Here is a 13068-nt window from a genome sequence, read left to right as displayed (position 1 = left end):
ACAAAGAGCAACATGTGTTAGGTTTGATTCAAATTTATTTGCCTTTTTCTCCATGTGCCTTTTTATGCAGGTTGGTGCAGTTTTAAGTAGAAGACCTTAGTATTGCAATAAATAAGACCTTAGTAAGGCAATAAATAAGTGTTGCGAGTAGCATAAGCTGGATTCAGAAGGAATGCTTCAGCTGTGGATGATATTTGAACAATGCAGAGGAAACTGCTGATTTCATACAGTTCTAAAGAGGTAGAAAGAAGTTATCTGTTTTAATAATTATCTGACTATGAATTTGTAAGCAGAAAAAAAGTTTGGGATATGTTGGTAAAGTATTGACAAAAAACATTGTAATAGGGAGTGTAAATGGGAAAAGGAATGCATGGAGATTGGGATTTTATTTTATTTTATTTAAAATATATTTATTAAGATTTTCAAATTTAATACAATAAAAAAGAATCAAAAAGGAAAAAGCAAAAAAAAATTAAAAACACATAAAGTTCATAATACCTATTTTTCAATAACATATTTCCCTGCCCTCCTCATACCTCCCTTTCTTGTATTCCAGTTCAAATTGTTAATTCAGCAAATCCTTATCCATAATTTTTAACCTATTTCTATACTTAATTTAACATATTATTATTTTACTTTTTCTCTTTCATCCATTTCCTCAATTTATTTTTGCTAACCTTATTTTCATTTAATTTAGTTCATTTTAAAAAACCAATTTTACCTTATCCAAACTTAAACATCAATACTTATACATCAATACACATTCTTAAAACATTCTTTCTAAAGTCGACCCAAATTCCCTTCCACGAATTTCCCAATTTTCATACACATTACAAAAACAAAATAAAAACAAAACACATTATAATTATGTACCCTTTGGATTCCCAAACCCCACCCCACCCTTTCCCGGTTTCAGTCCCCAACAAATGTCCATCAGTCTTAATCTAGTATTAGCCTGGAGATCTCACATCCGAGGCTCTTAATTCTCTCTCAATTCCTCTCTGCCGGTTTTTTTGATAGTCCTTAAAATTAAACACCAAATCTCGGAGAAGCTCTGGCCCTTCAGGATCCATGTTTCTTCCAACCAGTCCTCCATACTTAAAAGTGGAGCCCAAATCTTGTTTCTTACTCCTTTCAAGTCCAAATGTCCCCGAGGCTCCAACCTCCACCTTAAGCAAATTTGTAATCCTTAGGTCTTCAGATCTCCACATAAGGAGATCTCTCCTTTTTTCAATCTCCAATTCAGGCCAGATTTTCCACATCAAGTTCTTATTTTCCTTCATTACCATCATGTCAGACCTCAAGTCCTCCTTCATCATCTGCAGAATTACAGCTCCTCCTTCCTTTTCTTCAGGGACAACATATGTCTCCTTCTCCAAATTCTCAAAGTTGTCAAGTTTCTCTTTCTGTTCAGTTGAATAAACTTCCTGATTCAAATCCTTATCAGATTCAATGATATTGTTTACAGTTGAGTCCAGAGTTGTAACCTTTATAGCCAAAACATCAATTTGGCCTTGTAACTTTCCCAAGAGAACAAAGACTCTGTCCAATTCAGCCTGAATTCTCCCCCTTCCAGCCATTCTTGTAATGTCCCAAAACCCCCTCTAGAGGGATTTTGGTTTCTTAATATTCATTCCAGTTCAAATCCAAAAATCCAGTTAGTTTGTATCAGTTCTTCCTTGTTTTCAACAAATTGTAACAAAATTGTAACAGATATAACCAGCAGAAGCAACAGAAACAAAGTTCTCTTTTTCTGTCTTGACAGCTAATTTGACAGCCGTCAAACTCTTTAGTACCTCATCAACAGGCTCTCTCGCGGAACACTCCCGGGTCCGGGAGGGTGACACTTCAGCTCCCAAAATTAGCTCTTTTATCCTCCAGCAAGATTTCTTATACTGCCAAACCGTGAAATTAAAGTCTTTTACCAAAGAAGGAAAAAAGAGGTTCTCTCGACCTTAGTTAGCAGGTCCTTGCTTTAACTTGTTTACAAGACGGGGAGGCAGACTTCCTTTTTACACCTTCCCCGATCGTGCCTAATTCTTAAAAAAAAAATTCTTTACAGTTCCAATTTCCGTAGTACTCATGGGTTGTTACTTTTAGAATCCAATTGTTCACAAGAAGAAGTCAGCGCTCTCCGACCATGGCAATGTGGCTTCACTCCGCAGGAGAAGCAGTCGACTCTCAGCACCACGCCGCTCACCCCGTCCCCCGTTCTGAAGCCTTTAAAAAGGCTCCTTCGCAGGTCGGGGGGCGCAAATGGTGCCCGCCGAGTCACCAGGTTCACAGGCTTCACCGCCTGTGATTTTTGAGGGTCCCCGCGTCGCCGCAGCGGCCAGACCCAATTCCTGCGGAGCCGATTCCCTCCGGAGCTCAGAGGGAATCCACCATTAGTCGATGGCGCTAACCTGGAAGTCGGAGATTGGGAATTTATAGTGGGTAACACCTTCAAAACTATGTTCCATGCTGGATATGGTGATGGAGGAAAATATGCTCTTTAATGTGTTTCTTGGAGAAAAGAGGAGCATGTAAAACACAACTTTCCATAACCTCAATAAGACTGGATTGCAGTGTGGCAGCAATTCATAGTACTGACTGAGTGCTACTTCTTCAGGAATGGCTTGGGAGGACAACTAATGTTCTAATATGGAAACTTGAGCCTTAGCCTAGTAACAACTGCCTTTGTTGTAGTGTGCATGTGCTGACCAGCGGCAGTTCCACAAACTCTTGGTGTATGTGCCAGATGTATGTGAAACTTTGGCCCCTTTCTGCAGTTTTCTAAGAGCAATTTGGCCTGGAGCAGCAGAGCTCATCAAACATGTTCAATGCATAGTAAGGTCTCATGGTGAGTAAGACAAAGTAAAGTATAGTGGTACCTCGGGTTACATACGCTTCAGGTTACAGACTCCGCTAATCCATAAATATTACCTCGGGTTAAGAACTTTGCTTCAGGATGAGAACAGAAATCGTGCTCCGGCCGCGCAGCGGCAGCAGGAGGCTCCATTAGCTAAAGTGGTGCTTCAGGTTAAGAACAGTTTCAGGTTAAGAACAGACCTCCGGAACGAATTAAGTACTTAACCCGAGGTACCACTGTACTTCAAAATCTTTCAAATTAAGTCATAGAGGCTCATTTAAGTTTGTGACTATAGCATCTTCTTCTGTCTGGTTTTGCATTCTTGCATGTAGGGTTGATGAAATCTCTGGGGCACTAATTTCAAAACTTACTTGGAGTTCTGTATGTGGTAATTCCATGACATTTTGGCTGAGTCCATCTTTACCTGTTTCCTTGTAGAATGATTTTGCAAAAACTAAATGCCTTTATGTTTTTCTCTCATGGTTGTAAAATAAAGCATTAGTGTTAACTGGATATTCCCCTTTCTCTTGATCTCTCTCCAAACATCTTGTGTTGGAGTTAATTCACCTATAACTAATGCGGTTTTCGGATAAGCTGTTATCAGTAACTTAAGAATTCAACATTTTAACTTTTATGTAAGCCTGCATTCCAGCCAAGATAATCCTCCCTTCCTTTCACTAGCAGCAATAGTTCCCAGTTCTTTTGATCATGCCTCATGTTGTGAGCCAAAGTAGGGTCAAAACAAGTCAATCTTGAAGCACCAGGAACCAGTAGGTGGCATTCTTACCTCAAACTGAATGCTGAATGTAGTAGTTTTGTCTGATGTTGGGGGATCATATGTCGGTTTCTTTCCCAGCTATTTATTAGAAGTTGCTTTCTGAGAAGCAATGAGGCTAGCCGCCATTTACTGAGGAAATTATATAGTGGAACATCGTGTTACGTACTGTCCTCCTTGCGAACACTTCAGGTTTTGAGCTCCGCTAACCCGGAAGTAGATGCTCCCAGTTGAGAATGGGATGCAAGTGGATGTCACACGCTGGCGGCAGGCATCATTAGTGAAAGCACGCCTCATGTTAAGAACGGTTTCAGCTTAAGAATGGACATCTGGAACGAATTAAGTTCGTAACTGGAGGTACCACTGTACCCTACCCTTCAGTGTTGCTGTTCTCAGTGCGGCTAACAAATCCTATGAGAATGAAAAGCAACAGCCCAGATTCAGTCCATCTGGTGTGTTAAGTGGAAGTCAGGTCAAGTGCTCCCTTTAGTACAAGAGGGCTCTCCCATGTGCCCCCCTCCATCTCCCAAATCTGGTTCAGGAAAACCCACAGAACAGCATGCAGAGAGAGGGAACCATTCCACCTGGCAGGCAGAAATTTTTGCACTGATGGGAAATCAGAAGAATCTGATGTTGATTTTCTCCCAATAAAATCAGTAGATTGACAAGACACAGCATCACAGCAGGGCCTTTTAAATGTGGTTGTGGGAACAGAGGGTTATTGTTTTGTTTCCGTTATAACTATTTATTTTGTTTTTCTATATTGTATTTTTATCTTGTTAACCGCCCTGAGATCTTCGGATGAAGGATGGTATATAAATTTAATAAATAAAATAAAGATAAGATACGGAAAAGTCTTTGCCTGGTGCCAAAGAGGCTTGAGTGGATTCTGGGCACACCATCTTTATTCCTATTGTGGCACTAATCCTAGTCCAGCATTAGTAGCTTGAAAACTGAACAAGTTGTTTAATGGGCGAAAAGGGAAGATAACGAAGGCATGGGGAAACGCCTGTTTGCTTCCTCTTAGAAAGTTTCCTCTAGTGACTAGTCAATCCAAAACAAATCAATGTGGTGTTGAAATTATCTATATTGTATTGCAACTAGCTTTATGCCAAAGGAAATTTTTCACTTTTAATTTCTTTTTTTAAAAGCTGCATAAGTGCAGGTGTATTAATTGTCATTTAAGGAAAGTCTGGTGTCGTGTGTGTGTGTGTGTGTGTGTGTGTGTGTGTGTTTTAATAGCTTCATAGCTGCTCTAGCAGTTGGATTGTGCTATTTCTCATGAGCACTCCAATATATGTCTGTGACAATCACACTCAAATGTAAAGACACTTGCAGCTGGTCATGCTTCTGGGACCTACTTTCAACTTTTTCAAGGGTGTGCTGCAAAACCAGTTCGACCCAGTCCCAAACTTGGATGCTCAAATGAGTTTATGTGCTGCAGACAATGGTTCATGTATACAGTAGTATCAACTGACATAAAAAATAATAATGCTGAGATGGTTATCATGCTGCTGTGTCTTATATTGCAGCTTGTTTCCATAATGTATATGAGTCCTGGAGTAATAGAAATCACCACATTGTGTATCTCTTTCACCATATGTATTTGCAGTATTATATTTATTGGAAAATGCTCGATTTATTTTTATATAGTCTCCCATTGTGGAGTAATGGGGTATCTCTCATGATTTTATAGCAGTATTACAAAAGACTTGATTCATGTGAACAGTGGATTTGAAATCATCCATAATGTTTACTACTACAGGTCTGTATTAATATTCTGCTGTTCTGGAGTGTGACTAAAGTGTTTTTATGTTTAGTCCGTAGTGTCTCAGTGCTTTATTCTCTTTGATCACAGATTGAGATTAAATGCTAGTACTACTGGTTGTTGTTGCTGTAGGGCTGCTGAGATCAGGACTTCTGTAATTCTGTGCCTCACAGTCTCAAACTCTGGACAGACTTGCTTCATTTGGATTATTCATTCTGCTTGTACAATTGGGGCTTCTTCAGAATTTACAATTTGGTCTGGGATTAGGGGAAAGATTTGGATTTGGTATATTGTAGAAGGGAAGTTGGTATGTTGTAGAAGGTCAAGGATCTGTGGGAAAGAATTTGAGGACATATTGAAGGGTGGGATGTAAAACAAAGTAATTTGCAAGATTCTGTACATACAACCTTATGAATTGTAGAAACAGAGTTTTTTAAACTCCCTGGCTGAGGAAATTTCAGCTTGGAATAAGGCTGTTCAAGCTCTAGTGTTAAGAATTCTGTTCTGTTTCATTTTACTAATATGCAAGATAAATGAGTGTTTTTCAGTTTTTCATATTGCAACAGCTGTTTCAGTTTGATTTCCCCAAGACATGAGCTTAACTGTGGGTTGAAGCAAGGCCCAGATGTACAAAGTACAGAGTACAGGTCTACTGGCCTTGTACTTTGCCTTGCTTAAACAGTCTTGATCTGGATGAAATAGAGGTCACTTGAAGGCACACTGAATTGTGAAAAGTTTGTTTCTGAGTACTTCTAGACTGAGAAACAGTAAAACCTAAAGTTGGTGCGGGATTTCTTTGCTAAAGACTCCTGTCGTCTTCACAAAACTAAAGTTCTCAGGATTCTTTGGCTAGCAGTCATGGCAATTTAAACAGATTTGAAGGTACAGTAGATTGATTTTGTGGTGTAGACACCCCTTAGCAGATATGCTCTATATACTTCAGTGTAGCAAGCTGAATTTTATAGAGAGAGAACTTTTACATGTCTGGAAGGGTCCCAGGGACACAGTGCTCTACTGTAAACAAAAATAAGCATCCCACGGTGCTTTTAAGATCTAATTTGTATGGTCAGGGATTGGACAGCATGTGGTATGTCTTGCATAAAGTAGTAATAAAATCAAGAGTGAAAAATCTTTTTCCTCACAGCAGCTCATGTGTAACTTGATCCTGAAGGCCCACCAGAAAGATAAATTTCTTAGCTCATCAGGTTCTACAATTATAAAAGAGAGAGAGAGACTTTAAACCAACAGGTTAAATTAGGCCATGGAATGAGAGCAAGTTTACTTAAACTGATAGTGTTATATTTTTATTTATGTTGGACTGACACAACCTCATCAAGCTGTTTTTATCTTCATTCTGGACATTTTTAAGGCCCAGGACAAGTTGCTATAGCTAAACAGGTTGGGACAGGGGAGGGGGGAAGCATTTTGACTATTTGCTGTTCATTTTGACTAGGGTTGCCATATCTGGAATACTGCAGCCGCAAGCAGTACAGCTAAATGTATGGGAAATTCCAGGTGTATCGCAGCCCATGTCGGCAGTGTCAACAACTTCTCTGTCCGGATTTTCACTTTTTGAAGTATGGCAACCCTAATTTTGCTGCTTTCTATTAAGAACAAGTTTTCTTCCTAAAACAGCACTGGGAAACCTATGGCTCTCCAGGTCTTGGACTGCCAGCTCCCATCTGCCCTAGCCAGCATGGCCAGTGGTCAGGGATGATGGAAGTTGTAGTCCACAAACACTTGGAGGGCTGCAGGTTCTCCAGTGGTGTCTTAATAGAAAGCTGATTTGACTACCTTAACCTCTCATTTTTAATAACCAGCTATCAAAGAGGTGACCAAATGAATAGGGTGTTAATAGAAGACATGGTGAAGCTGACACTGCATTCTTAAAGGTAAAAAGAAAGTCTCGGAAGAAAGGCAGCAAAACACATGCAGAGATAACTGTCTCTGCATGCCTTGATCGCCTCTCCTATTTACATTGTGCAGGGTAGGAAAAGAGCAAGGAGAGGATGTCATGCAGCCCCATGCTTTTTCCTAAGGTAAAGGAAATACAAACTATGCATGTGCACTGCAAGTTGCTTAACATGTTGTTAACAGATTGAGTAATCCTTGCAGCTCACAGTTGGGAATGACATGTCCTTTGTACTTGCTGTGATTATTAAAGTGCCAAACAATCCCTACTCTTATTCCACTACATGCCCTCACTTGTGAAGTATCTAATCTTTATGCTGCTCAATAGCATCCTGGGATACCTATAACAAATGATCTCTGATTTAATTATATCTGCCAAGTACCCGTATTTTTCCGTCTATAAGAAGCTCCCATGTATAAGATGCCCCCTATTTTGGGGGACTCAGATTTAAGAAAATGGGGAGAGATAGCCCCATGTATAAGATGCCCCCTAATTTTTGACATTATTTTTTAGGAGAAAAACCTAGTCTTATACATGGAAAAATACGGTATATAGAATCACATTTGCCTCTCTGTTGCAGTCTGAACCCACTCCTATTCTTTACCGGAAGAAAGTGGCAGAGGGTACTTCTGGCCATGTTTCTCACTCCTGGCTAGTTATGCGGGGAATCTGTAATGAAATTGTAAACATGGACACAGAGTTCTCTTATATGGGAGGATCAAATGACATCTCATGGAGATTCTGACTGTTCTCTGTCTGCCTGGTCATTCCTCCCTCTTGGCAGATCTGATGTTGTGAAATGAAAGGGCGGGTCTAAATTTTTCAGGTAACAAGTATGTTTACTTCCATCCTGCTGAGCTATGAGATGCACATGGTTTGGTTTCACTTCTTGAAGGTACTGTACTACTTGTTGGCTGAATCTTAGATACCAAAAAACTGAGTTGTTCACAGCTGTGATTTGTCAGAACACTTGGAGAGTTATATTGCATATAGATGTGAAACGTATGTTGTGTAAATATTACTGCTCTTTTGGTCATTGAAAAGAACCTGGACGCTTCTGAATATGATCAACTTCTGTCTGTGAAATTGGCATGTAGTTCTCAAAGCATCTCTCTTCTTGTAAGGAATAAAGTTAGGTTTCTTCTTCTCACTCCCTCTTCCTGTCCGGTAGTAAAAATACTTGAACTTTGTAGTGACTATATGTGGTTTTAATGTGATGAAGATGAACTGCAGTAGTTTATGCAATCTAACCAATTAAAAACTTTCAGAAATCTATATTCAAAGAAGTCACTTGCCAATGTTCTGTCAGTCATGAACAGGAAATGGAATTTGAGATGAGCTATGAAGAATGGAGCAAGCTTGGTGTTTATTGACTGGTATTGTTGGGAAGAAAGAGCCAGTTTAGCCATTGTGCTCCGGCGGCGCGCCGGCAGCAGGAGGCCCCATTAGCTAAAGTGGTGCTTCAGGTTAAGAACAGTTTCAGGTTAAGAACAGACCTCCAGAACAAATTAAGTTCTTAACCCGAGGCACCACTGTATATGTATTGAAAAATTAAATGAACATAGTAAAAAAGAATTAAGAACAGTTTCAGGTTAAGAACAGACCTCCGGAACGAATTAAATTCTTAACCTGAGGTACCACTGTATGCCTTTCACTCTTATGGAGAGAAGTAAGTTGCTGTGCTTTGGGATGTGGTTGTGGTGAAAGCAAAATATAGCCTCCATCACTTACATTACATGGTACAAAACCTTCTGATGGGTACACTTATAATGCTCGTGCACAATGTGAAAGTGCACTGGGCTTCTACCTTGGGATATTTGCTTATATAACTCTTCCTGAAAAATCTTGTTGTTTCTTTGAGCATGCTGATGACTCTCTTTTGTGGGTGTGGTGCCGTTTCACTTACATAAGGATCCATATTAGGATAATTGAGTTTACTATGGAATTCCTGCGAAATACTCTGCCGGTAGAAATTCAGAAGGCACCTTCTGTTTTAACCTTTAAACACCTGCTGAAAACTTTTCTATTCTATCTGGCTTATGCAGGAAATTAAGAATACATCTTTCCATAATTATTACTTGATCTCTGATGTTATAATTTTATATGGTTTTATGTATGACTGTTGTAAACCACTCCTTTTAAAAAAATGAATAGTGGTATATTTTATGAATATTTTTATAAAATAAATACAGAGGAAATGATGGGGAGAACCATAGGAGCCAACTCCTAGGGGCTTTGGGGGCTTCATCCCCCTCCTAAAATATTTGAGGGGGCTGGGGGGGCCCAAAGTTGATGGCTATTGCCATTCAAATAGAGTGTGTGCACTGCATCATGTGATTAATTATGCAGGACAGGGCTTACCTACCCCCCCCCAAATATTTTATTCAAGTTGGCACCTCTGGGAAGAACTAAGGGGTGCTTGTCTACTAGATGCCAGTTTGTACTGCAAATGTTGAATTGCTAAGTTGAAAATGTGATATGTATGTCTCTTAAGAATGAAGGTTTATGAGGAAGAGAATTAGTGGAATAATAGTGAAAGGAATGAATGATAGCTTTAACATTTTTGCTAGTTTGGAGTCATAGTTGTAGTATGATGTCTGTGTAAGATGACAAGTAAAATTGTTTAAAGTGTACAAATATTAGTTAATGTGGTTTTAATTGTTGAAATATGTTTTGCTATCTATGTACACAGTGATTATTATGAGGGTGAATGAGTTTTTCCTGATGAAAGCAGCTGTTGGCTTCTTGCCTTGGATTTTGTAAAAACAAAGTAGGCAAGATTGCCTGTATATATGCATGGCCCTGATCTTCAGAAGGGCATTTTACTGGTGGTGATAATGTTGGCATTTTATGCATTTATTTAAAAGCTTAATGATTGCACAGCATTGGATCAAAGGGTGTTACTGTTCTCTCTTGGGACAGCTGGCTGATAAAAAGTAGTGGTCTGGACTATATCAGACTATCACTGCTTCACACTCTCAGATGCAAAATATTGGAAACCATCCATGACTTGCTACTTTTTAATTTCCTCACAGCTGAGGAATACACTTGCTGATACCACTCTTGCAAAATCTTTTTTTTTTTTTATAGTATTTTTATTCAAAAAATTTTCCATATAAACATAACATACATAAACATACATAAACATACAAAAACAAAAACAAAAACAAAACAAAAAACATGTACCATTTCATATCCTAATTTCTTATACCTTCCTTCCCCGACTTCCTCATGCCTCCCTTTTCTGTATTCCAAATTCTTATCAATTACTCAGCAAATCTTCCCTTATTTTAATTTAAGTTTAAGCTAACCTTCCTTATTCTCCTTGTCTTAACCATTACTAATAGTAACCATTTACTTTCAGTCCATCATCATTCTAACTTTCATTAACTTTGTGATATTTCTTTAAATAGTCCTTGAATTTTTTCCATTCTTCTTGCGCTGTTTCTCTTCCCTGGTTTCGGATTCTGCTCGTCATTTCTGCCAAACCCATGTAGTCTATCACCTTCATCTGCCATTCTTCCAGTGTGGGTAGATCTTTCGTCTTCCAGTACTTCGCAATAAGTATTCTAGCTGCTGTTGTAGCATACATAAAAAAAGTTATATCTGTCTTTAACACCCCTTGGCCAACAATACCCAAGAGAAAGGCCTCTGGTTTCTTGGTGAAAGTATATTTAAATACCTTTTTAAGTTCATTATAGATCATTTCCCAGAATGCCTTAATCTTCGGGCACGTCCACCAAAGGTGAAAAAATGTACCTTCCTTTTCTTTACATTTCCAACATTTATTGTCAGGCAAATGGTAAATCTTTGCAAGCTTGACTGGGGTTATGTACCACCTATAGATCATTTTCATAATATTTTCTCTTAAGGCATTACATGCCGTAAATTTCATCCCGGTGGTCCACAACTTTTCCCAATCAGCAAACAAAATATTATGACCAATGTCCTGAGCCCATTTAATCATAGCTGATTTAACCGTTTCATCTTCTGTATTCCATTTCAGCAGCAAATTATACATTTTTGACAAATTCTTAGTACTGGGTTCTAACAGTTCTGTCTCCAATTTTGATTTTTCCACCTGAAAGCCAATTTTACTGTCCACTTTAAACGCTTCATTTATTTGATGATAGTGCAACCAATCTCTCACCTTCCCTTTTAATTTCTCAAAACTCTGCAATCTCAGTTTGTCCCCTTCCTTTTCCAAAATTTCCCAATATCTTGGCCACTTAGACTCCATGTTTAACTTTTTAACTGCCTTAGCTTCCATTGGCGACAGCCACCTTGGAGTTTTATTTTCCAGCAAATCTTTATATCTGACCCAAACATTTAATAATGCTTTCCTGACAATATGGTTTTTAAAACTTTTGTGTGCTTTAACCTTGTCATACCACAAGTATGCATGCCACCCAAAAATATTATTAAAACCTTCCAAATCCAAAATGTCTGTGTTTTCAAGAAGCAGCCATTCTTTCAGCCAGCAGAAAGCTGCCGCTTCATAGTACAGTTTAAAATCTGGCAGGGCAAACCCCCCTCTTTCCTTTGAGTCCGTTAATATCTTAAATTTAATTCTGGGCTTTTTGCCCTGCCAGACAAATTTAGATATGTCTTTTTGCCACTTCTTGAAACAGTCCATTTTATCCATTATTTGCAATGCTTGAAACAAAAACAACATTCTTGGCAATACATTCATCTTTATAACTGCAATTCGACCTAACAAGGAAAGCTTAAGATTTGACCAAATCTCCAAGTCTTTTTTCACTTCTGTCCAAGTTTTTTCATAATTATCTTTAAATAAATTCACATTCCTAGCTGTCATGTTTATCCCCAAATATTTCACTTTTTTAACCACAGACAACCCCGTCTCATTCTGAAACCTTTCTTTTTCAATCTGTGTTAGATTTTTCTCCAATACCTTTGTTTTTGACTTATTCAGTTTGAATCCTGCCAATTGACCAAACTCTTGGATTATTTCCAAAACTCTTTTCGTACTAGCTTCTGGCTCTTGCAATGTAAGTACTAGGTCATCTGCAAATGCTCTCAGTTTGTATTGTTTAGCTCCAACCTGAATCCCTTTAACCAACTGGTCCCTCCTAATCATATTAAGCAAAACCTCCAGGACCGATATAAAAAGTAATGGGGAGATAGGGCACCCCTGTCGTGTCCCTTTTTCTATCTTGAACTCTTCTGTAACCACATTATTTACAATTAATTTTGCTTTCTGTTCAGAATAAATTGCACCTATACCATTCCCAAACCCTTGGCCTACCCCCATCCCCCGGAGGTTCTTCAACATAAAGCTCCAAGAAATGTTGTCAAAGGCTTTCTCGGCGTCCACGAATATCAGAACAGCCTTAGTATTTATGTTCACTTCCAACTTCTCCAAAATGTCAATTATATTCCTTACATTGTTCGACAAATGTCTTTTCGGGAGAAAGCCCGCTTGGTCTCCATGAATCTCCTCCATCAAAACCCTTTTCAGTCTCTTTGCTAAAACATCAGCAAAGATTTTATAATCCACATTTAGTAACGAGATGGGTCGGTAGTTCTTAAGTTGGGTCTTTTCAGTCTCTGTCTTTGGTATAAGTGTAATATAGGCCTCTCTCCACGTATCGGGTGCCTTCCTCCCCGCCATGATCTCATTGCAGACTTCCTTCAAAGGTTGTATAAGCTCTTCCTTCAAAACTTTGTAATATTTGGAAGTCAATCCATCCGGTCCAGGTGATTTGCCCAACGTCATATTTTGAATGGCATCTTCTATT

General features: G+C 38.8%; 1 protein-coding gene across 3 annotated transcripts in view; it reads left to right on the top strand.

The window, feature by feature from the left end:
• WBP1L (WW domain binding protein 1 like) overlaps positions 1-13068 on the top strand; it is a 55220-nt gene that overhangs the window by 6013 nt on the left and 36139 nt on the right. The window contains exon 1 of one of the 3 annotated variants that reach the window (XM_053389346.1): positions 8127-8201. The exons of the other annotated variants lie outside the window; for them this stretch is intronic. Within the exon in view, the coding sequence (XP_053245321.1) occupies positions 8142-8201 (60 nt within the window). The 5' untranslated portion in view covers positions 8127-8141. Of the gene's footprint in view, positions 1-8126; positions 8202-13068 lie in introns of those variants that run through there. 3 annotated transcript variants of the gene reach the window in all.

Source organism: Podarcis raffonei, chromosome 5 (assembly GCF_027172205.1).
Source record: "Podarcis raffonei isolate rPodRaf1 chromosome 5, rPodRaf1.pri, whole genome shotgun sequence".
Lineage (NCBI taxonomy): Eukaryota > Metazoa > Chordata > Lepidosauria > Squamata > Lacertidae > Podarcis > Podarcis raffonei.
Note: the sequence above shows the minus strand (reverse complement) of the source record. Positions and strands in the feature narration are given on the sequence as shown.